Here is a 26,446-nt window from a genome sequence, read left to right on the forward strand (position 1 = left end):
TCCTTTGAGGTACTGATTTCATAAATGATTTTTAAGTATGCATACCTTAAGGTTCACTGTGAACTGTAAATTTCTACTGGATTTAGCAAGTATATAAAGTCATATATTGGTCCTTTGGCTGCCATACAGAAGTTTGGCTGCCCTAAAAGCCTGTGATTTGTGTCTTTGTCTCATTTCTCCCCTCTGAACCAAAGTGAATCGTAGATTTATGGTGCTCACAATTTCATCTATTCCAGAATGTCATATTACACAGGATCATATCCTATGCAACCTGTTGGAACTGACTCAGATGCCATTAAAGTTTCTTCTGTATCTTGTGCTTTGCCATCTCATTTCTATTTGCTGTTTGTTAATGCTGGATATATTTATCACAGTTTGACACATGTATTCACCTTTTAACAATCTCACTGTTGCTTTCTCAGGTGCTGTGATTATTAATAAAAACGCTAAAGACTTCTGTGTTTTTGTGGTTTTGATGAAATATATCAATACTACTGAGTAAATACCAATTAACAGATGTGATTGATGGATTAAATTCTAAAACAATACTTAGCTTTGCAAAAGTCTTCCAAAATTTCTTTCAAAGTACCTACAATTTTGAATTTCTTATTCTAAACAAGAGACATACTATTCCAAACCCCTCCCTAAGTCTCATATTATTAACTTCCAGGTTGTGATTTGTGTGATTGATTTGGACTTAGGTATCTTAGGTGGGATGTCTGGAATTTATCACTGAATACCTGGTTTTTGTTGTTTTTTTTTTTTTAAAGAAATCGAGGATGTTTGGGGCGAGGTGCGATGTAATAGAGCTGCTTTAGATAGTGTAGGAAGTAGGGGCTCTTTGAGGAGCAGAAAGATAGAAGATATTTCTAAACTCTAGCTAGAGAGTGTCGGCCTAAACCTGCGGAAGAGGGAGAAAAGTCCTCACAGAAGTGGAGATGTCTAAGGAGTTGCTCTGACTTCCTACCACGACACTGGCCATTTATGGAGATAACACAACTACATTACTTAGAAGTAAGATATTGCAGTGCTCTGTCTAACATCCATGACCTTTGGAGGAAGAATGCTCACCACTAGGTTTCCACCTTCCAAGATGCCCATACATGTTATTCATTGGCAAATCTTAGCCCAGAAAACATAGGAGTGTGGAGGAAATAGTTCCCTAATTGTAGGAAATGAAATGGTATCTACATGATCCTAACAGACATCATTTTCTTTAATATAAGAGAATGAGATACTTTTAGTAATGAAAACTGTTTTCCACAAAGCAAAAATATCAAAGGCATCAAATAAATCATGCAAATTTTGGTGAACAGCCCTTCTCACCCAACCCATTTTTTTTTATTAGTACAGGAGAAAACTGGAGTATACAGGATGTATGATGGCCAGTGATTTCTTGGAGTTTGATTTTGATTAGAATCTTATAGTTCTTGTTTAAGGTAAATTTGCAGAATTAAATGAACACAATTTAATAACTTTGTCCAAGAATTTGTAAGAGGAAAGCTAACCACAAAGTTACATTCCATTGGAAACATTCAGAATGCTCATTGGGATTGTGTGTTAATCATATCAACACTTAAGGAGCAAAGACTCAAACGTGAAGATAGCAACAACTGGAACACACAGATATGCCAGGAAATGGAAAGAGGCAGGCATCTAAAATAGGAAAAAAATCTCTGCACCAAAACTTCCCCAAAACTTGAGGAACTTATGATGAAAGAAATTTTCTGAATAAAATTGGGGAAGGTTGATAATTTTCTCGAATATGAATAATATAATTAGATTACAGTTATAGATTACAGAAAAAATAATATACAGATTCGCATAATTTGCTTTCTGTATTTTCCACAAAGATCCTTCCATCAAAAATGTGCCCAATGTTTGTGAAAGAATAAAGGTGTTGAAGAGAAAAAGCCATGAACAAAAGCAGGAATATGTTGTCAATTTTTAATTAAAAGACCAAAGTAATCCTAGGCAAGGAAAAATGTGATCTTGACCAATGTTACCAAGCTATCTTTCATCATATGTCTCCAAAAATTAAATAAACTCAAACTGAACAACTTTCACAAAAAAAAGTGGGTGGGAATGTGATTCAGCCGTAAACCATTTACCTAGCATACACAAGGTCTTGAGATTAATCCCCAGTGAAAAATACATATTAGAATTCAAGTCAATAGTTAAGATTTTTCCTCATTGGCTTTTTAAATTAGAAACATCTTAATCCTTACTGAAAATGCTCAGCTCATGAACAACGTACCTTACAAAACCTCTTGATTTGCTTTTCTAAACGCTTGGGATGCTGCATCTTCATAACTGGCCGAAAGTGTCTTACGCTCCGACAAGGTTTCAAAGTCCTTTGGTCATCTGAATTTGCTTCCTTTTATATCATCTATGGCACCAGCTTCTACTGGCAGTAGAATGCTCCAGGTTTTCTGCTCATTTCTCCCAGCTCAGCATCTACTATCCCATAATTGGCAGGTAAGAAAGTCACCCACTCTCTGCCGCATTCTTCCCATCGCATTCGGGGCTTTGAAAGCCAAAGGCTGACTCTCAAGCAATTGATTTGCAAGTAATAGAAATCAGGTTCTTCTGTACTTACTACTCTGAAAGATAGAAACAAAGTGGAGGACATCTCGCTTCTGCTCCACTTCCAGAAAGGGTGAGTGTGCAGAAATCACTGCATAAATTACCTCAGTGTCCGTGTGTAGCAGCCAGCTTCTTCCATAACCGGAGCGCTAGCAGCAGCAGTTGGAGGATCTGGCATTTGCTTTGATGCTGAAGGAGGCTACTTTGATAGAACCTGTTTCCTAGTGACTCCCAGGTCACCACCGACCTTATGTTCTTGAACTTAGTGATGCCACTGCTGCCCCCTGAACCCACTGCTCTGTGCATCCTAAATCATTCCTGCACAGGATTCTTCATTTTGTGTTTTATCAACCTGGAGTTGAGAGTTAACTGCTAGTTGGACCGTCTCAGTATACACATGGTTCTATATGAAAGAGACACCAATGCCAAATGATCAACCTTTAAAACAGACATAATATGATTTGAACCTAACAAATTCTACACACACACATACACACACACATACACACTTTGGTATGAAAGAGGACAAGGTGGTCATGGTGGGGTACATGGGAAATGTTAGAAGGACAGAAGAGAAAGAGAAATGGTGTAATTACATAATTCTCAAAAACTAATTAAATGAAAGAAGGGAACTAAGCACAGTAGTGTAGGAGCAAAGAGGAGAAGCTTCCTCCTCCCTGTCCCTTTCATTTTTCTGAGTCTTTCTGTACTATAATTTATTTAACTCATTTGCAAAACATTATGATTTCAACACGTAGTAACTACATGTGTTTGGATATCCCATGTTTTCATATCAAGTTCCTTTCTATACAGTGGTGTATTTTTGTATATATATATATATATCATGTCTCAGTTGATACTAACACAGGGCAAATGCTTAGCAGTATGTTTGTGACCTGTGTTTCTGAAGTGGACACGATGCTCCTCATCAGGACTGAAACCATCAGCAGCCACTCGGGTTCCTTTGGGAGACAGATGAATTTGCTCTGAAGGCACCTGTAGCTGCTTCCTGATTCTCAAAGCTTTTGCCTGCCACCTGCAAGGGCTGTGGCTCTCTCCTTCCTGGAACTCACTCACATCCCTGGCAACAGTGATTATCTTCTTCGCAGCAGGTGTCCTTGTAAGACGCAGTTTCCCAGGACTCCTGCGGACCAAGTTCCTGCCTGGGGCACCTTTCCTACCTAGGTTGAGCTGGGGCAGGAACCCTGGCACCCTGGTTCCTCCCCTTAGCTCGCTGGTCAGATCAGCATCAGGCCCTCTACCCACAGCGGGGGGACGTGCAAATACGAATAAAGAAGAATCTTAGAGAGGAAAGGGCAGTTCTCCTCAGCTGCAGCCTGGCTGCAACTCTCAGTCTTCTGACAGGAAGTAGGCTGCTCTGGGGCCAGGAGTGCTGTGTTGCCTATAGCGGTAGCATCATCACTTTCCCGCTATCAGATCAAGCGCAGCCAATGAGAGCTGGCTAAACACCCTCTCTGCCTGCTTATATTTTCGCGCGCTTTGCCCGACCTGACCTGATCCGCTAGGGCAGACATCTTCGCAGTCCTAGACGAAAGCACCGGCCAGTAACTGTGCCTCTTGGAGAGAAAGCTTTCTTAGGTGAGTTACTCTTACTTTGGGGGCTGACTTGGAGGATTTATTTGCGGTGGAATAATGCAGAAAAGCCTCATTCAGATGGGCGTCAAGGAGACAGAGACATCTGTCTTCATGCCTCGGTTCGAGAAGAGAGCAGAGAGCTAGTACCCACGTGTGCACTGTCTGCAGCTATAGCGGGAGTAAAAGTACTCCAGGGCTCAAGGGAGAGCACACTGTTTTGTTAAAACCTGGCATCTGCAAACTGGGTGGCTCACTTTAAGAAACCTAAAATAAATTTCTCAGGATCTAAATGTATGTGTAGCAAATACTCACAAATATATTTTCTTGAGTGGGCTTCTTTCTTTCTTTCTTTCTTTCTTCTTTCTTTATTCCTTTAGCTCACTTTCTTCTTTTTTAATTTATTTGTCTTGAGCTCGATGTTTTTCTCTGCTCCCCTCCCTGTCTCTCCCCTCCCCTTAAACCCTCTCCCAATGTCTCCATGCTCCCAATTTACTCAGGAGATCTTTTCTTTTTCTACTTCCCATGTAGATTAGATATATGTATGTCTCTCTTAGGGTCTTCATTGTTTTCTAGGTTCTCTGGAATTGTGATTTGTGGGCTGGTTGTCTTTGCTTTATGTTTAAAAACCACTTATGAGTGAGTACATGTGATAATTGTTTTTCTGTGTCTGTGTTAACTCACTGAAAATGATGTTTTCCAGCTGCACCCATTTTCCTGCAAAATTCAAGATGTTGGGTATTTTTTCTGCTGTGTAGTACTCCATTGTGTAAATGTACCACATTTCTCTTACCCATTCTTCGGACAAGGGGCATTTAGGTTGTTTCCAGGTTCTGGCTATGACAAACAATGCTGCTATGAACATAGTTGAGCACATGTCCTTGTGGCACGATTTAGCATCCATTGGATATATACCCCAAAGTGGTGTTACTGGCTTTTGAGGAAAGTTGTTTCCTAATTTTCTGAGAAATCGCCACACTGACATCCAAAGCATTTATACCAGCTTGCATTCCCAAGAGCAATGCAGAAGTGTTCCCACAACCTCTCCAGCATAAGTTGTCATCAGAGTTTTTGATATTGGCCATTCTTACAGGTGTAAGATGGAATCTCAGAGTTGTTTTGATTTGCATTTCCCTGATGAATAAGGATGTTGAACATTTCCTTAAGTCTCTTTCAGCCATTTATTTGATTTTTTCTACTATTTTATTTTTTGAAGATTATCCATTTTTATTACTTTATAAATCATAGGAATCAAAATTTCCATTTCTCCCCTCCTCCCGCTTCCCTCCTGCTCCCCCAAACACCCTCCCCACTCCTGCTTCAGTCCTAAGAGAGGGCAGGGTACCCTGCCCTGTGGGAAGTCCAAGGCCCTTCCCCTCCATCCAGGCTTAGGAAGGTATGCATCCCAATAGACTAGGATCCCAAAAAGCCAGTACATGCAGTAGAGACAAATTCCAGTGCCATTATCATTAGCTTCTCAGTCTGCCCCAATTGTCAGCCACATTCAGAGGGTGCAGTTTGATCCTATGCTCATTCAGTCCCAGTCCAGATGGCTTTGGTGAGCTCCCATTAGAACAGGTACACTGTCTCAGTCGGTAGATCAGACCCTCATGGTCCTGACTTCCTTGGTCATAGTCTCCCTCCTTCTGCTCTTTAACTGGACCTTGGGACTTAGTCCAGTACTCCCATGTGGGTCTCTGTCTCTACCTCCATCTGTTGTTAAACAAAAGTTCTATGATGATATTTAAGATAGTCATCAGTCTGACTACGAGACAAGGCCAGTTCAGGCACCCTCTCCTCCACTGCCCAGGGTCTGACCTGGGGACATCCCTGTGGACATCTGGGAACCCCTCTAGAGTCAAGTCTCTTGCCAACCCCACAATGCCTCCCTTAATTAAGATATCTTCTTCCCTGCTCCCATATCTATCCTTCAAACATCCCACTCCCACAAGCTCTCCCCAAACCTATCCCTTCTCCCTTCTTTCTCCCCCTCTCGCCTTCTCCTCATCCCACCCCACCCCCATGCTCCCAACTTTTGCCTGGCGATCTTGTCTGCTTCCATTTTCCAGGAGGATCTATATATGTTTTTCTTTGAGTTCACCTTATTACTTAGCTTTTCTAGGATCATGAACTATAAGCTCAATGTCTTTTGTTTATGGCTAGAATCAATGCATTAATTTTTAAGGAGTATGTAATTAAGTTAAGTAGTGATCAAGCTGTTTAGCTTTCACTACTGCATAATAAATAAACCATTAAATAGCACTTGGACAGGTGGCTTACTATGTAACAGAAGTGTGTGGGGCAGAGTTAGGATCCCCAGGATCCATACAGATATTGTATGGGAATGGTAGCCCAGCTGTAAATCCAGCATATGAGAGAAAGGGTAGAAAAGCCCTGGATCATGTTGGCTAGCTAGATTGGCTTAATCAAAAAATTACTCAGACTCAATATATAAAGAGTAGAATGATCAAAGAAGACACCCAACTTTAGCCTCTTATCTCCACATACTGTGGAAATACGTGCCCACACACATAGGACTACCCAAAAACATTCACTCCCAAACTCCACAAATAGATGCAAGCACAAAGAAAATAAATAGAAAATAAAAAATAAATCACACTAACCTATCCCTGCTACATTTCCTTAATGAATTCATTAAAGGTAGGCATGGTACTGCATTCCTGGATTCCGAGCACAAAGAGAAGGAGGAATGAAAATTGTGAGTTTGAGGCCAACCTGGGCTAGATATTTTATTCCAGAGTGGGCTCAACTGCAGAGCGAAATCTGTCTCAGAGAAACTGCAATAAGTGCTCGAAAGATGGCTTGCTGTTTTAAATGAATGGATTGCTCCTAAGGAGAACTAGAACTCATTGACCAACCCTGACATCATGAGGCCACAACTGTTTGGAACTCTAGCTCCGTGGGATATGATGCCCTCTTCTGCTCTCTGCAGGCACGGCATTAACATGCACAAGCCCACATAGTAACATATATATATATATCTTGTATATATTTATAATATATTTATTATATATTTATTTATATATCATTTATATATTTATATTATATATTTATATATTATTTAATTGTATAGTTATTTATATTTATTTTATATATATTTATAATATATGTGGAATTTGATAGTGAAACATCTGGGAAATAATTGTGTTTCTTACTGTCCATTTTTGGGAGAAAGGAGTCATGTACAATAGGAAGAGATTATCTGAAAGATAAGTTAGAGGGACTGGGCTTGTATTTTGGATCTTGAGTTAAATCCTGATTTAAACACATTCATTGAATCTTTGAATTGCATATTAATGAGGTAAACTAAGGATTAGAGTTAGAATCCAAATTTTAAAGTATCTCTAATTTCTTTCTAGATCCTTCAAGAAGAGCAGAAGGATCCCAAGAATTCACAAATGCAAATGGAATCCCAAAAAAGACCAAATGAGACATCTAACAGCCAGGAGCAAAGACTCTATTCTTCTAAGAGAACTCGACAAGATCAGAACACTCTCCCAACTAAAACAATCAAGATCACCATGGGGGGAAACCCCAATAAATATCTCTGCAATCTCACCCATAGGGAGACAGGTAGCTTATATGAGGCCCTGAACTACCATGGCCTTGTCAAAAAAGAGATAGAAAAACAGCCAGGCAAAGAAATGCTGGTGTGTGGCAAAGAAGGAACAGAAGGGTACATAAACCTCGGTATGCCCCTCTGTTGTTTTCCACAAGGCAGCCATGTGGTCATTACATTTTCCGAAACTGAAAGTGAGGAGAAAAAAAATAATGAAGTGTGTGGCCGCTTTGACCAGTCATCTGCTGAGTGCGTTGTATTTTACATTCATGCAGTCGGGAATAGGGAGCAAAGGATTCTTAGGTGTAGGGAACTTCACGAGGAAGGTACCAAACTCTGTGTCTATGGTTTCAAGGGAGAGACCATCAAGACCACTCTGAGGAAGGATGGCAGATTTTGCTCCTTTGTAGAGAGTGACCATTGGAAACTCATTAATAATGACACCATCATAGAAAACAGCCAGCCAGTAGATGTGTTAGAGGGTAAGCTCTTTCAGATTGATGTTGAGAGAAAGGAGAGCTCTTGGGAAGCAGCAAGAACTCAGAAATCTGAGGTAGAGGACAGAAACATCAGTGAGTTGAAAGGATACATTGTGAATTTGTACCCCACACTGACAGGAGAGCGGGAGAAAGTGAGAGCATGTATCAAGGAAAAATGTGAGAATAGTAAAGAAGAGTCTCTTCTCGAAGCCTATAAGAGGAAGTTCAGTGAAGTTGCGAAAAGCTCTATTTCAAATCAAATGCTCAAACTTCTTTCATGCTTCATGGATTCCACTGGGCTCATAGTTTGGGACAATAATGGGAACAGCGGTAGAGCCACTTGCTTTGTTTTCAGAGGGTTGTACATTTTCACTTGTCGACATGTATTAAATGACATTGTGGGAGAAGGAAGAGAGCCAAGTAAGTGTCTAGATCTAATTAGCCAATGTGTAAGGGTGACATTTGATGACGAATACTCTGAAGAGCCAACCTCAAACTTCAATAGTTGCTTTCACATCGAACCTTGGCTTCTCATATCTGATGACACTCTTGACTATGCTGTCCTGAAACTGAAGGACAATGGTCAACATGTGCCTGCTGGACTGTATAATAATGGAATAGCTCTTGTACTTCCCAGTGAGTTGATATACATGATTGGCCATGAAAATGGAAACAAGGTTTTTGACCGTTGTGCAGTGGTCACTCAAGGTAAAGGAAAAGAGAAGAGTCAGCAATTTGTTCATGGAACAGAAGCAGCAGGGCACAGCCATCATTCTAAGTTCCTGCATATGTGTACAAAAAGAAGTTTCCAAGAAATGAATGTCAAGCCTAATGACTTTACCTATAATATTTTTTATAATGGCTCTTCTGGATCTCCACTATTTGATTGTAAAGGTTCTCTAGTAGCCATGCATACTGTTGGCTTCATTTGTGAGCATGAAAGCGGAGTTTATAATGTTATTGAGGTTGCCATAAAGATGGAATCCATCCTTGCTGATATTAAGCGAAAACATGAACTATGGTATGATGATGTTTGTGTAAAGCAGCAGGATGTTGAAATGTGCAGTGAAGAGTTTACAGGTCAGGAGGATGTTGAAATGTGCAGTGAAGCCTATACAAATGTATTTAAACAGGAAATAAAAATGTGAAGAGTTTTGAAGGTTGGAGAGTATTTGTTTCCGTTTTCTCTCTTTAAGAGATTTGGGTATTTAAAGGCAATACTATGTTTTTCCGACCTTCAAAGCGTTCATTTTAATGTGTAAACATGGCTGGAAATGTGGCTCACTGGTTGAGCACTTGCCTAGCATGCGTGAGGTTCTGAGATTAGTCCCCAGTGAAAGATGACTATGATAGCACTCAAATCAGTTTCCAAAATTGTTGTTCTCACTGGCTTTTTAAACGTTGAAGCCATCTTTAGTCTCACTTAATGGCTCATACACACGTTTACAGAAACTTGGGCATTTTCTATTCTAAACTGGTAGGATATTCTCTCTTCATAACTGTCAGTGATGCATGATTGCTAACAAGTTTTCAGAACCGTTGGCAATCGGAATCTCTCTCCTTTCCACCTGTGGCATGCAAGATGGAATGAAACGTTCGGCAGAAGGAGAATGTTCCAGAGTGTCTGCACTTTGCTCTGGCTCAGCTGTCACTAACCCTCCTCAGGCAGCTATGAGGAAGGTCGGAAACACTAATAGCTGAATCTCAGGGCAACAAGTCCTGACTACTTGTTAAGCCTTGATGCAGGGAGAAGCTAGGTCCTGCCTCAACTTGATATGCCAGGCTTTGCTGATTCCCAAGGGAGGCCTCACCCTATCTGGATGGAGAATGAGGAGGAGAGGAATGGGGGGAAGGGAGGTGGGATAAGAAGCGAGATGGGGGGAAGGAATGGGAGGAGAGGAGGGAGAGGAAACTGTTGTTGGTATGTTAAATAAATTAAAAATGATGAAAAATTACACATTTGTCCACGCATGTTGTAGAAGGCACGACATTCATGTTCTTACATCTGGCACATGCAGAGGTTGGCCCATAGGAAGCCAGGAACCCCACAGGTTTCCTCCATACTCTCAGGGTCTGCTTGTCTCCCCTCCACAAGCTGCAGAACCTGGTGTCTAATGTTTTCTCCAGCCAAGAGTTTAGGATTTCTTTTGAGTAAGTGTACAGCGCTCCCTGCAAGAACTGTGACAGGTGCCCTCCTCCAGAGTGCTGACTCCTCCTTTGGGACTTCTCAAGCCCTGCCCTGTGCAATCTGCACCTGGCCTCAAGCTCTACTGTGGAGCAATCAGGAGCTTTCTGATAGGAAACCTAGCTAGCTTAGTCCTGCATCTTCTCAGTGGTGACATCCTCCATGTGATTCAGCGTCCTGCTATGGGTCACCAGAGTAACTTCAGTGGACAAGAGACCCAGGGAGATTGCACGTGTGGGGTGTTGGTCTAAGAAAAACTAAATTGAAGGTTGTTAAACCGATTTGACTGAGAGAAGTCACACTCCTGTCTGTTTTCCAAAGCAAGTGTTGACAACAAGTTCTGCTCTTCATGAGAGTCGTGAAATCAAAGGTGTCCCTGCCCCCTCTCTGGTGCATACTACAGCCTGTTTCAGGGTTGTTTCATTTTGCTTTGTTTGTTCCTCTTACACCCAGAGCAGAGTATAAAGACCTGCGGCATGGTGAACAAACAGAACAGCTTCCATTTGAAAGACTCCCCCTTTTAGATGAATTTCTTCCCTCAGTTCTGGGGAGGATGTGAAGTCTGGGTAGGATTCGTTGGCTGTAGAATAGAGCACCACCTGGTACCCTCTAGCACACAGTGGAACAAAAATCCACTCAAAACATGTCTGTGGGTCCTGGGGTCCTTCAGACTTGTGGAATACCTAGCTCATATATGCAGAGTCTTTAACTCGTCCTCTTCCAGCCCCAGAGGATCCAGTGCCTCTGAGCCAATACCTATGCTGTATACCTATTTACACAGCCCACGGGCTCCCCTGGACCAGGAGTGTTATGGAAGGAAGCACCAGGGAGCTGGCCAATCAGAGTTTGCCTACATCAGCTCTTATTAGGTAAGATTGGGGGCAGAGAAGGGTATATCTGAAAGGAAGCATACATGGCTGGAGAGATGTCTCATCTTGGATAATCTTTCCCTATTTCCTTTGGACCTCTCTTCACAAATTTCTTTGGTTTTCAAGCTACTATCCACCGATTTTCCTACAATTTTCCATGTAAATTTACCACCTCTTCCTATCTCCACTTTAAAGGAAGACACAAGTTTAATATCAATATAAGAAGGACACAGTTTTAAATCCCCAAATGCAAATTCTTTTGAGAGATATTGACAACTGCCTTTGAACTCTCTCTCTGCTTCCAACTCTGGGCTTGAGAACATCACGTCCCAGGTCTGTCCAAGATGTCCTTTCCCTAGAAGCAAAACCTGGCTGGAATCTGTTTTTCACAGCATCTCTGGGGTTAAAGATAATTTCTGTAAGTTATATGTATAGGTGTCTACGTCACAATGCTCAGCTTTTATTGTTGGATACGTTGGGAGCAAAGTAAAAATGTCTGCTTACTCAGAACATCCAACCACAAGCAAGGTTGGAGCTGAAAGGGGAGGGGGGGTGATTGGATTCCAGTTCATCTTCTCTTCTGTACAACATGTGACCCCTGTGAAGAAACTGTCATAACTTAAACCAATTTGAAGTTTGTGTTTCAGCTGAAACAACTGTTTCATCTCTAAGTCACCATGAGCTGTAAGAGTGCAGATCATGGAAGATCTCATTTAGTTTGAAGAAAAATGTAAAAAATCAAGTACTATTTTTCTCACGTATGTCTGTATATTAGTTACTTGCCTCATTGCCCGGACAAATACCTAGCTAAAACAACATCAGAAAGAAAGGGTTCATTTGACTCACACTTTGAGGCCTCAGTCCCTCATGGTGGAGATGGCAGGCCTCAGGAGTAAGTGTGAGGCAGCTTGTCACACTTCGTGCATCTACAGCCAGGAAGCAGCTGGTTACTGATGCTCAGCTAGATTGCTTCTTTTCATTAGGTTGGGACCCCAGCGCATGGGATGATGCACTCACATTTAGGACAGACTGTCCCACCTCAGTTAATCAAGAAAATTACTCACCGTTGTGCTCTGAAGATAGTGTGGGTGCAAAACCACAAATCCCACCTCAAAGGGGATAAAGTATCATTTATTGTGAAGCCAAATACGCATGACTGTGTTCTGGGAACACAGCTGTAGGTTACCTCAAATTCCATGTTCTAAGGTGGTAACACATTGATGAAGTATTGATAGTAACAGCACAGAGAAAGTCAGAAATGTAGGTACTTTTCCGATACATTGGTGGAAATATTAAGTAGATGCATGGCAATAAAACAGGAAAACCTTAGCTGTACGCTCCACGTGCTGCCCTGATGCTCCTGCTCTCAGGTGGTAATAACTAGGGTTTTATTAATACATCCCCAAGTGCTGTACCTTTTAGTACCTTGATGTTAGGGCAGACGCTGAGGTGGGCAAGAAACAGCTGTTTAGGGACTAGAGGTAGCACGAGGTAGTTGCCATTGGAGCCTGAACCTGTAACACTCTTCTGTGTTATGCCTTTGGTTCTGGGGCAGAGAGATTACTGGCAATAGAAGGATGAAGGAAAGCCTCAGGTGGTGGAGACCACGTGGGACTGACTTGTACATCCCTGGGCTGTAGTTCCTGAGTGAGGAGTGCAATCCCATTAGAGTGCTGTCTGCAGTACAGAGAAGAGGAAAGGAAAGAAGAAGAAGGGAGGAGAGGGGAGAGGAGGGGAGGGGAGCGGAGGGGAGAGGAGAAGAGGGGAGGGGAGGGGAGAGGAGGGGAGGGGAGGGGAGGAGAGGGGAGGGCAGGGAGGGCAGGGGAGAGGAGGGGAGGGGAGAGGAAGGGGAGGGGAGGAGAGGGGAGGGGAGGGGAGGGAGGGCAGGGGAGAAGAGGAGAGCCAAAGTGAATCACTGTAAGAATTTCTGCAGCAGTGCTCAAGGGAGATCCATTCTAGATTTTTGGAAAGAGATTTCTGTAAAAACTCCTGTCTTCTTCATGAAAAATGCCTAATGAGATCTCCATCAGAACACTGTATGTAGCAAATATTACAAAGTTTTTAAAAATATTTCTTGAGATTTAAATTTTTCTTTTGTATGTATACATGTTTGCCTGAATGTTTGTTTGTGCACTGCATGTATACAGTGCCTGGAGTGGTCAGAAGGAGGACATTGGGTCCCCATGAACTGGAGTTACAAATGGTTGTGAGCCACTGTGGAGGTGCTGGAAATTGAATCCCTGCCCTCTGGAAGAGCAGCTGGCGCACTGCTTAGCTACTGAGGCATCTCTCCAGTCCCACGGTGTTTTCTCGAGTGTCACAGAGTAAGTAAAAAATACTGATTGCTTTCTCATACATGTGCGGTGTTTTTGAGGAGGGGAAACACCTATGCTCACGTAGGTGGCTACTTCATTAACGTGACTCTTCTCCACTGCTTCCATCAGCTCGAATGTTCTGTGCCAGGAATGTTCTACCAGAAACTAGAAAGTTGTAAGTACAATTCGTACCCAGTAGGTTCCTCAAAGATCCAGCCCTCCTTCAACAGAAAACAGCGGACAAACCAAGATTCCTTCACCCTTCACCTCAAAATCTCAGGTTTCTTGTGTAGTCTACAGATCTTACTCCGCTACCAAGTCCTAGCCAAGCTCTCACAGTAGCCAGACTTCAGCATTCCAGGGCTACTCCTTGTTTCAGCCCAGGTTTACATTTCCCCTTCAGTCTTAAAAAGATTCTATGAAGTGATTTTTATCAATACCCAAAGAGCAATAAGCTGAATTTTTTTTTAACAACAGATTCCTGAAAGCCCCATTTGATATTATCAGCCCCCACCTAGAACCAGTACATGGCTCTTGGATCTTTTCTGCGGGTGTCTACCCTCAGAGGCAAGAAAAGGACTGTGTAATAGTTTCAGTTTTCTTTAGTTAAGCTTAGCAAAAGCCGAGCAAAATGGGTAAATTGTTAAGGTTTTTTTTTTCTTTGTTTTAGCTTGGATTTTGAAATAGTGTCTCTCTATTATGTAAGTAGATCTGTCTGTCCTGGAGCTTGCTATATAGACCTGGATAGCCCTGAATTTACAGAGAGATCCACCTGCCTCTGCCTCCTGAGTGCTGGGATTAAAGGGGTGCACCACCATGCTCTGCTGAAGAAGTCTTTTTTATTATATGATTACATTTTGAAACGCGTTTGTTTTTCACAGACAAAATGAGCCCTTCGTTAGCAACCCAGGAAACAGCCAGGCTCCTCTCTCCCACGGTTATCCAAAGAAGTAAACTGAGGCAGTGAAAATGCTGAGAGGTGGCAGGAGGATGAGCAGAGAAAAGGCCTGGCAGGCTGGGAGGAGAGAAAATGACCAGTTGGATATCTGAGTCATTTGTGAGCTAGTTCCCTTCCTTTCTAAAAATTAGAAGTAAAGTGCAGAAAAAGGAAAAGCAGTAGTAACAAAGAAACACACCGATTGGCCAGAGTCAACAATTTTCTAAGGGTTTAGTTTCCTTCCACCCACGCTCCTATCCCCTTTCAAGGTTTTCAGGATGCTTTCTCATTGGTCAGACTTTCTTTCTGGGAGATAGCTGATTGAGTCTTCTCTCTAGAAGAGCTAACCTGAGCCAGGGGCGGGTGCTGGCTGTGAGCAACACATCAAGAAGAGAGGTGAGTGTGCAGGCTCCACAGGTCCTCTCCTGGGTGGGCGGGAGCTCGGCAGCTCTAAACACCTGGGCTGGAAAGGATGGGATTGGGTGCTCTTAAGCACTGAGACTGTAGTTCATCTGGAGGACCAGGAAAGCAGTTTTCAGTGACTGCTTCTTGTCCCACTGTGTCATGAAAGGAACAATGTGGAGGGTTAGGAGAAGGCATTGATTAACTGTTCATCTTGCTTCTGAAAACTCTGGCCTGGGAAATCGAAACAGAGAGCGAGAAATCAGGCAGCCAGGAAGCTTTAAATATCTTTAAGATTGGTCAGGAAATGGTGGGGGAGGGGAGGAGGGAGGCAGAATGAACTAGAAGTAAGAAGGGTGGAGCAAAGAAGGATGTAAATGAAGAAGGGTGAAAAAGTGTGGTCAGGAACGGGGAAGGGACAAAGAGAAATTGCTGCAGACTGACAGGGAGCTGTAGGTGCTGGGGGCTGGAGGGTGTTGCAGTGGGGCTGGAGAGGGGACTTTTAACAGGTTCTGTTACCTTGTTACTTTAAAGAAGAGACAACAAGTTCTTTATTAAGGTCAGTGGAATTTCAGCTTCTCCCATCACAACAAAGATTGGTTTAGGATACTGGCAAGCATTGAATATCTTGCTATAATATGGTTCTGTCTGAATACTGGAAATACTGGTGATAGATATGGAGTCTTTGTTTAACCTTTTAACTCTTCCACAAAAACGTGTGAAGGAACTGCAAAATCCACATTGCTCTCTGTGTTAAGGGGAGCCCACCAGAGATGACCACTCAGTCTATAGCCAATTGAAAGTCTTTATTCCAACCAGTTGAGACTAGCTTCAAATATTTGGGACCTAAGTGTAGTAGCCTCTAGCATTTAGACTAAAGGACTTTTAAAGAAAAGAACCACAGCCCCATTTCCTGTTCAGCAGCTGGAAGAGGAAATTTGCACAAGCTGGCAATTTAACAGAAGTTAAGATAGCTTAGGTATCTTAGCCTTGGGTCCTAGAATAGTTGGGTAATTTTCCATAAAATTCTTTCGAGTTCAATCTAAAATGGCCTCATGAGGAATACAAGATGGAGGAATGTCTGCACTGCCTTGCCCCTCACATCAGCTCACTTTCTTTTTCTGAGGGAGTCCATTAAATGAGTCATCAGCAAAAAAACAGTAATTCCCAAGATGTCTAACTGGTTGAGTAGGAAATTTGTGCCCACTTCCCCACTTCCTTTCTAACTTTTACTTTCTCAGAACCTCCTCTGTTCTAAGAGTGTTCTTGGTTATGAGTATTGGTAACAGCACTAGCAGTGGTGTGGCCTGAGCAATCTGTAACACATGACCACTGCCTGAAGCCTTCACCTACATTCTTATTAGTGTTTATTTACTTGGGGTATTGTTTGTTGTTTGTTTTGCTTTGTTTTGAAGACATGGTTTCTTGTGTAACAGCTCAGGTTGTCCTGGAACTCCCTTTGCAAACCAGGCTGGCCTCAAACTTACAGAGATCCACCCGTCTCTGCTTCCTGAGTGCTAGGACTAAAGGGGTGTGACACCATGCCAAACTACATGACATATTTTTAATCCTCACAATACTCAATGTTGAGTCTATACCACTCATCTTTGGAGTCACCTGAGCCTTTCTGACGAGGAGACGGAGGTGTGAGTTCTAAGGAGGCCGATCACAGGCAGGTATCATTTTCATACTGTCACATTCACCTGATTCGTGCCTACTCATGTCACCTGGCTGAAGTGGTATTTGCCAGGTTTCTCCATTGTGAAGACATACCCCTTCTTCTCTTTCCACTTGCGGAGAGCACCGTGGGAAGGAAGTCGCTATGCACAGTCTTTGTTTAAGGAGTGGGGACTGTTTCTCTGTCCTGGAGTAGGTATTCCCGAAGTATCTACATAATCCGTTGGGACGATTCTGCAATGGGAATTTCTCTCTTATGCACTAATTTACTTGGTTATTCAGAAATATCAGTAAGAGCATAGAAACTGTGCCCCATTGTTCTCCTGCTCCAGTTTTCTGCACTTGGGTGCGTGCATGCCTACCTCAAGGAATGCATTGTACCTAACATAAATTCTTTGCCTGAATTTGAACCCAGAGTTTTATGAATATTAAGTGTGTCTGTAGTCTGCTGGCCCCCAAGAATTTTAATATATTCTTTTCTTTTGTATCTGTGTCTCCTCTATTAATGGGAGAAGTTCTTTATATATGTGAGTGTAATAACCTGAATAGATAGATAGATAGATGATACATAGATAGGACCAAGAAATATATATGTGCAATAACCTGAATAGATAGATCTATAAATATTTGCATCTATAACCATATGTATCTACAATAAATTACAGAATTATCATGAATGTCATCAAATCTGACTCATAACTACAAAGACAATTTCTATGTCTTCTCAGTCCACCTCTATAAATTCCCATTCCAACTGTGAAAAATATGGATCTTACCATATCTCAGTCATTTAATTAATTGATTAATGAGTGTATAGATAGATAAATTCAGAGGTTATATAGACAGACAGATGATAGATAGATAGATGATAGATAGATAGATAGATAGATAGATGATAGAAATATGGATAGATATAGATCATATGTAAATCATACATACATATATACAAGTATATATATAGAAAATATAATAATACAGATAATAGCCACATAAGTAATTACATAGATACATAGGTGATAGATACATAGGTAGATATATACATAAATGCATGTATATGATGATATACATGAACACATAAATAACATGTGTGTAGATAAATGCATAGATGTAAACTCATAGATAAATAGCCAATACAGATAAACAAATGTATAGATATAAAACCAGAGACATAAATTCATAGAAACATATAATAAAGACTTATAATACTTAGATATTGTAGCTACACACACACACACACACACACACATATATATATATATATTAGATTCAGAGCAACAGCATATATGGTAAAATTGTCTGCACTTGAAAGAGGAATAACATTTTATTAACTAAATAATGTGCTCCTGTGCAATTCCTTTTGCTTTAATCTGACATATGTGATTCTCTTCTAAAGTTGAGATGGCTTCCACCCACTCCACCTACACCTGACACACACTGGGTGAGATTCCTTAAACGTTTGAAATGGTTACACAAAAATAACTTCTGGAATATCCCACATTCATGCTGTCCTGTTAGCTTTTGAATTCTGAATGATTTTGTAAAATTGTATAACTTAAAGTTCACAGTGTGACATTTACTGGATTCAGCAGATGTGTACTGTCCCGTGCTTGTATAGAGCGTATCTCTATTCATTACCACATAGTGATACATGGATTTGCTATAATTTGTTTAGTTGTTCTCTTTTTCAAGAGATCTCAGTTGCTTCCCGTGTTCAGTGATTATTAATAAACTTCTACAAGTCTCTGTGTTTCGGTTTTTATATGACACACATTTTCAACACTGTTGGCCAAATACCAACTAATCAAAGAGTATTATTGGAGTCTACACTAAGACAATGCTTAGCTTTATAAAAAAAACAGCCAAAATTCTTCCAAAATAATTACTATTTTGTATATTTCAGCAATAACAAATGACAGAAGTCCCATGGCCCAACCCCAACATTTGGTATCATCTGGTTCTGTGTTGTGGCTTATTTGATTTGGATTTGAGGCACAACATTGGGAAGGCTGGAGGCTTTCTGAGGATTACATGTTTGGTGAAGTTGAGGCTAGACCTTACAGGAATCAGATGCTCTTTGAGTGTGAGAGGAGCAGAAGAAGAAGACTTCCACAAAACTGCAACCAGGGGATGCCACCCTAGCTCCCTGGAGCAGGGGGAAATTGTTGACAGAGGTGTAGAAGTCTGAGGAGACACCATGGCTTGTCACTATGACACTACTAGTAATTTATGGAGAAATTGCAAAGCCACCACCTTAGACCCCCCCCCCCACTTACAAGTCAGATAGTACAAACCCCTATCTGACGTCCTTCCATAATCTTCCAAGAAATAATTGGTTTCTACATTCCATGTTTCTCGTCTTTTGTAAAAGCCAATGTTTAATTTATTCTTTGAGGGTTTTACACACAAATACAGTGTATTTTGATCATATCCACACCCACAATCCCATTTAACTCCTTCTGGATCTCTCTCAACTTCGTGTCTCCTCCTCTTCTTTTTCTCCTTCCATTCTTCCTCCCCTCTTCTTTTTGTTTTCAAAGCCCTCTAAGTCCACAGTTAGCACTACCAAAATCTACATGGATTTGAAACTATCCAAACCCCTGTGGTTCTCAATTCCTAATGCTGCTACCCTTTAAAACAGTCCCTCATGTTGTGGTGCCCTTCAACCATAAAGTTACTTCATAATTGTTGCTACTTCATAGCTGTAATTTTGCTACTCTTACAAAGTGTAATGCAGATATCTGAAGTGCAGGATATCAGATATGTGAAAGGGTTATTCGGACCCTGAAAGGGGTTGTGGACCACAAGTTGAGGACCACTGCACTAGCGCGTGGTCAACCCACCTGGCGCTACATCACTGAAGAAAACCGTGCCTCTTCCCTTTTTCCTGAACCATGGCCATCGTTCTTTTATTTTATTATCTTTGTAGTTTTACGTTTTTTTCCAGAATGTCATATCACTGGAGTTACATGGTTGTATACCTGTCTCCCATAGCCATCAACTGCTAACAGTTTCTCAGCTGTAGCGGAGACTCCAGGGCCCCTCTCTCACCGAGACTCGCATGTCGTCCTGCTTGAACGTGTGCAGTTCTGGTGCAAACAACCGTAGCCGCTGTGAGTTCACCATTGCAACACGCATGTTGTGTTCAGAAGACACTGTTTAACAGCGGTCCTCTCTGACCTCTCACATTTAATCTTGGTCCCTCTTCCACAACATCTCCTGAGCATCAGGGGATGGACGTATAGTAAAGATGTCCCATCTGTGGCTGAGCACTCCATACTTTGACAGCTTGTAAGTCTCTTCATTAACTGCTGCACACTGCCAAAAGAAGCTTCTCTGACTGGGATTTAAAACTGGTTTTATCTAAAGGTATAGAGGTAAGTTTGGAAGACAGTTTGATACTATATCAATTTATCAAGATACACAGTAATGGGTTCTCTAAGATATATGAATTCCCCAACCACAGGTAAAATGCCATATACCAAGCAGGAGTTCCTCCTGTGAAACAAGTCTTAAACCAAACCAGAAACCAGTTGGTGACACTCATAACATTTATACCACCATTGCACACATGGCCATGTCTTGTCAGCCCAATCATTATTGCAGCTCACATGGTTCACACCCAAATGAGATTGTTGCTGACTCCCCTGCCCGCAGCAGCCTGCCTGACACTTTCCAGTACTGTGAAAGACAACCAGCAAGGTCGAAGCTCCCAGGCTGACCCTAGTTTGATTCCTTCATGTCCTATGAACAGAGTATGTTGTACCTTTAGCAGTAGAGTCTTATCAAGTTTTGTCAGGTAACCAAGAGCAATGGCAAAGGCTGTATTCTTCTGGAGGTCGTTGCGAACTCCCTGGCCAAACTGAGGGGAGGTATTCCATACCTGGCACTCAGTATTTTGCCTGACAAACAATGGCTTCTGAGAGAAACATTAATCCCCATGGAGGGTGACTCCACTTAAACCCCCCTCTCTCTCGTGTGTGTGTGTGATGTATGTCTTTTTCTCCATATATAGGCATATATTCTCCAAATATATACATATGGATATATTTGTCAATGAGAACAGTATATAATACTAATGAACGGATACATTTAAATGGGAATGTAGAGCAGACGGGGAGAAAAATAACACTTAAGAATGTTTAGAAACACCAAAGATAAACATTATAATTGGAGACATATATATAGAGAGACACACACACATGCATGTATATATTAATTTCTTCCTTTCTCCTACTGAAATAATACATGACCCACTTATTTTACAACTTTGACTGCTTTCTACATAGATATTCTAAGTGAACACTAAAGGTTATTTTATTTTCTATCATTTTGTTTAATTGATTTATGTATTATTTATCCATATAGAGGCTAAATCTCAGGCTGATTTTATGCTCATTGTGTAGCTGAGGGTGATGTTAAACTTCTCTGGGTATACTGTGTGCACGTGGTGTTAGTAGCGTACTTATGTGTTACATGAATGGGGGTCAAAAGTCTGGTTCTAGCGTCTTCCTCAATCACTCTTCACCGTATTTGCTTGTGGCAGGATCCCTCAGTAAACCTGGAGCCTGCTCATTTTGCTAGTCTGGTTGGACAGCAGGCCACAGGAATCTTCCATCAGTCTTCCCAGCACTTGGATTACATGCAAGTTAGGAGACACCTAGCTTTTGTGTGTGTATATATGTATGTATGTGTGTATATATGTATGTATGGTTTTTTTTAATGGGAGTTTAAATGGTGAATTGGAATTAGGCCCTCATGCTCATACAACAAGAGTTAACAAACTGAGCTATTCCTCAGCCCTTGAACTTCCAATCTTTCTGCTTCTTCTTCACCAGTACTTACCTTCTAATCTTCCTGTCTCTACCTCCCAAGGGACTAGAAGATTGTGCCATTATGTGCAGTTTGTGAGATCCTGGGATCAAGTTCAGGGCTTCATGTATGTTATGTAAGCATTCTACCAACTGAACTGCATATACCCAGCTATCTCTAAAGGCCTGCTTTCTTCCCTTCCCTTTCTTATCCTTCCCTTCCTTTCTCTTCTTCCCCCTTCCCTTCCTACCTTCCTTCTTTTCACAAAATAACAAATTTTCCAATGACATTTCATACATATTAAGTTTTGGTTGATATATCCCCACAAACCTCCCTCCTTTCTCCCTGCCCTGTTGCTCTATGGCTTCAATATTTCCCTTTGCTTTCATATTTTGTTTTCTTTGAAACATATTTTTTTCACACACATATAGTGGTGTGTATGTGTGTGACCAAATTTATTCAGTGACTGGAGCGTGGGGATCAGAACGAAGTGGTCAATTTTCTTCTTCTAACTTTTTCATTCCAGGGTCTGAACTAAGGTCTTTATGTTTGGTGACAAGTGCTTTTAGCTACTGAGCACTTGACAGGAGTCCTTATACCACATTTTCTATTACTCTCCTGGCCCTCTTTCCTAAAAACTCCCCTTCTTAAGGAGCCCTTTTCTGGTTTCCAGATATCTGTCCATGTTTATTCCCACCTAATACACAGACAAAAAAATTTAAATATGGCCTTTTTCTCTCATTTGTCACTTCTGTCAATATTATTTCAAAAATATTTAGTTTTACTACTTTATCGCTTTACACATTTCATGCCGAGTCACAAGCTTAAGTTTTTACCAAACTTTTTTATCCTTATATGATTTTTAAGAACCAGAAAGTAAGTTGAATTACAAAATTTGAAAACAATCCCAAACTGTATAACTCATATCACTTAAAACTTTTATCTATAATTTTCAAAAGAAGACAACAACAGCAACAAAAACAAAATCAAAAGAGGTAACTCATGTAGCATGTTTATACTGTAGGCACTTAAAAAAAATACGTTACATGTTTCAGCTTGGAGTCCTCATGTGGTGTTCCTCAGGAATCGGGGTTCCTTGAGGAGACTGGAAGGATGTGGGATCAGAAAGCAATCTCACAACCATAATAAAGCATCAGACGGCACGTTTGTTTACACTGGGGGAGCAGCTTGTTTACAAACCTTAGAGACAGTGGAGGAGTAGGTGAAAAGGGGTAGTAAGCTGGGAAGGAGCTAAGACTCACGCGTTGACAAGCTTACAGAATCCTCTCCCTCAGTTCTGTTTTCAAGATGTCTGCCAGAGTATGGGGAGGTGCTTCTCCTGCTCGCTCCCGTCACCAGAGGGTGTATTCTTGGAACACAGTCCAGATAGAGTGTGAGCTCTGTGACAGTTCGTGAAATGCTAGGCAGAACCCAGCCAGCGGATTGTTGGTATTTTCAGTTCAGATCATGTATTTTTAAAATGACCCATGTCCTAACATTAATCTTAATTAGTTAATTAAGCTCCCTAAAGTCACCCAAATCAAATCCTTCTTTCAGTGCTTTTCCTCATTTGAAATTTTACACATAGAACTGAAGACTGAGTTGCCTAATGCAGTCTCCCAGGGAAGACGAAACAAGGCCACATTCTGAGTTCCCACTAGGAACAACTCTCCTTCTCCTTGTAGATTTTGTAATGCATTCTTTGGATTGTTATGATGGTTTTGTTGATGATTTTACTGTTTAAGTGGCTTTCATGCATAATCCTAAAATCTTGTCTGGTGTTCCTAACAAAATGATGACTTATCTACCTCATAGTGAAATACATGTATGTTGAAACACCTCACTCTCATGTACACATGCCCACCCAGCTCCACAATATGGCCATAATTAAAAAGATAATAAATATTAATATATAAATTAAAATGTCAATATATAAAATATGTATATTGACACATGTATAAATATATAAATAAATCAAGATAGCAGGAAGAAAGGGATTATATCAGATAGAATCATACCCACTCTGAGGTTTTCCAGAGTTCTAACCCAAGACTGTCCACTTTAGGCTGACCTATGCGGATCTTGTCTTCTGGACCAGCAAGAATGGGGAGGACTATTATCTAATTCTGTAGACAACCATACTTCAGTTTCAGTGTACTTTATACGAGAATGTAACAAAGAGAGCAATGATCTGAGGATGGTTGTTGGAGTTCAGAAAAAGCATGTAAATAAACAGCAATCAGCACACATTGAATATTAACAGAGCAGCCCTTTCTTAGAACTTTCTTAGGACAGACAATTTAAACGCAATTGCCTGGCATGGACTATAGATTATATCTGGGGAAGCACTAATGAAAGGCAGAGGGTCCCAGATTCGGGCTACACTGCCCAGATTGGGTTCTATAGCTATGTTCTGACATCCAACAAGAATAAACTGTCTTATAAATTGAATTTAGATGTTTATCACAGGAGGCAAGAAATCACATGCAAAAACAACCAGGAGAACAAACGCACCTGAAGTAAAAGGCCCTCTGTCTTTTCCCCTGAATCCTCTCTCACAGTTACCCAAGGCCTTGTTCACCATGTTCCAACATCAGTTGTAAGTGAGCTTATTTGGATAAACGGGCTTTGCAGATATAATTGAGGACCTAGAAATTAGAATGTCATGAATTAACTCTGTGATGATAAACCTAACCGAAGGCACCCTCTCAGGACAGGGAAACAAGAGAGATGGAGGAAGTCAGGAATGAGAATGGGGTAGAGGTGGGATTACATCCTGATAAGCCCGCCCTAAATTGAGAACACTGGAAATGCATTCTGGTGCTTGGGTGCCAACTCCGGGGCAAGGAGCTAAAGGAAGGAAAGAGCCTGGTAATCAAACTGTTTCCCTCTCCACTTGTCCGTTTTACTGTACCCTAGCTGTGCTTTCGCAGCATCTCTGTATCCTCCGGCCTGTGCAGGGGCATTGTTCTAAGCTTCTCATTTCCCCAGCGACCCACTTTGGGTAAAGAATCAGAAGTCAGCTGGCTTACTTGAGATTTGCAGTAGGGAAGGAAAGCAGTAGAACTTTGGAAATGGGACCACATGGATGGATTCGAGTTGCTGTTTTGGGGTTATGTGCGTCACTGCTCCATCTCAGAAGACATCCTCCTGTTCACCATCGGCTTCCTGTGGATGTGTAGATCATTCACTGCCTCTCTGTGAAAACTCTAAAGTGGAACCCAGCTACAAAGGAAAAAGGGGAAAAGGCTGCAAGTACATTCACAGATTATTTATAGCACAATATCGCCCCCTGCGGGAGATAATCAGTAAGTACACTCTTTAAAAAGAGCCACCCTCCTGGAGAACAACCTGTTGAAGCTGATTCCTTTTTTCCATGCTTTCTTTTCGTGGTATGAAGGAATGCATCCTCACCAACTAGCACAAGGAGCATTCAAAAGGCCCTTGGCAGTTAACTTATTGAATCTACTCTGAAAAGAATAAAAGGGAGGATATAGATATGATAAAATAAAAAGGTAGGTTATTGAATCTAATTTTAAAAAGCAACTGCTAGTTTTAAATATTTTACATTGAAGTATACTTTTATATATTATATACAAATTTTGTCTATTGATACAAGTTTGTGATTAATTTTTTAAAACTTATTGTACATATATTTCTAATCTTGTTCAAGGAAGCCAGCTGTTTCTGCCATTTCTCACATTTTTTGTAAATCGCTTGCTTGCACTTCCTGCTTACTCAGTTAATAATATTGTATTATTGGATCTCCGAGGGAGTTGAAGACTAGATAGTTATAGTTTTCCTTGTTTATCAGACTCAAAAAAGAAACTCACTAAAGAGGTGTAAAGTGTAAAAGGTTGTGAGACATTAAAAGATAATTTGATAATGCAAATTAGAATAGAAAGTGAATTAGGTACAACCTTTTTGGACTCATTGAGATAGGTTAGAGATGGAGTATTTTCTCTGAATTTGTCAAATGCAAATGAACTAGACATTGTTGATGCATTTATTGCCTGTATATATTGTATATAGTTATTGTACTTACTGTATATAGTTTTTCTTATAGTTATAGCCTTTTTTTATTTTAGACAAGAAAGGGGAAATATAGTGGTATAGTATTTGTGTTTTAATAAATAAAGCTTGCCTGAAGATCAGAATGCAAAGCAGCCACACTAGTCAGCCATACGGGCCAGGGAGTGGTGGTGTGAGCCTTTAATCCAGGCACTACAGAGGAATATAAGATGGGAGGAGGGCTAGAGAGATGGCTCAGAGGTTAAGAGCATTGCCTGCTCTTCCAAAGGTCCTGAGTTCAATTCCCAGCAACCACATGGTGGCTCACAACCATCTGTAATGAGGTCTGGTGCCCTCTTCTGGCCTGCAGGTATACATACACACAGACAGAATATTGTATACATAATAAATAAATAAATAAATATTTTAAAAAAATAAGATGGGAGGAATCAGATCTCATACCCAGTCTCAGTCTGAGGATTTGTAGAGGCAGAATCACCCAGTTCCGTGTGACATGGAGGTAAGAGTCAGTGCCTTGCCACTTTGCTTTTCTGATCTTCAGCTTGAACACCAATATCTGTCACTGGGCTTTTATTATTTGTGCCACACACCTCTGTGAGGTATTTTTAAATCTAGAATATTTTCTAAAGCTCCAGGGCTTCAATAGTAAGAAGAACACAAAAAGGAGCCTAAGACATGAACAGATATTTAATCAAAGAAAATATGCAGATGGCAAATAGTCACCCAGGGACCTGTTTAGCATCCCTACTATTCAGCCCACATGGGGAGGGGTTACAGAAATTACACGCCTATCATAAAGGTTAAAATAAAATACTCTGGCATTACATGATACCGATGAGGGTGTAGTGGCATGACCAATATGTTGTTAAGAGAAAATACAAAAAGGAAAACTGACATGGTTAAAAAGTATATATGAATGGTGCAGCTACGGCAATGGAGCTTCATGTTCACTCAAAATCCTGTATGAGAATTTCATAGAAGT

General features: G+C 41.0%; 1 protein-coding gene across 1 annotated transcript; it reads left to right on the forward strand.

The window, feature by feature from the left end:
• The first annotated feature begins 7,721 nt into the window (after positions 1–7,721).
• LOC121454732 (serine protease FAM111A-like) lies at positions 7,722–9,495 on the forward strand. The gene has a single exon (XM_041662161.1). It carries the CDS (start codon positions 7,722–7,724, stop codon positions 9,384–9,386), a length of 1,665 nt encoding a protein of 554 aa, XP_041518095.1. The 3' UTR covers positions 9,387–9,495.
• Positions 9,496–26,446: the final 16,951 nt, after the last annotated feature.

The sequence above is a fragment of the Microtus oregoni genome, unplaced genomic scaffold (genome assembly GCF_018167655.1).
Source record: "Microtus oregoni isolate MIOR12 unplaced genomic scaffold, Mior012 000012F_ref0000307, whole genome shotgun sequence".
Lineage (NCBI taxonomy): Eukaryota > Metazoa > Chordata > Mammalia > Rodentia > Cricetidae > Microtus > Microtus oregoni.

Excerpts from the sequence above, each read along its gene's own strand:
- LOC121454732 (XM_041662161.1), top strand. The coding sequence starts at position 7,722 with ATGGGGGGAAACCCCAATAAATATCTCTGCAATCTCACCCATAGGGAG.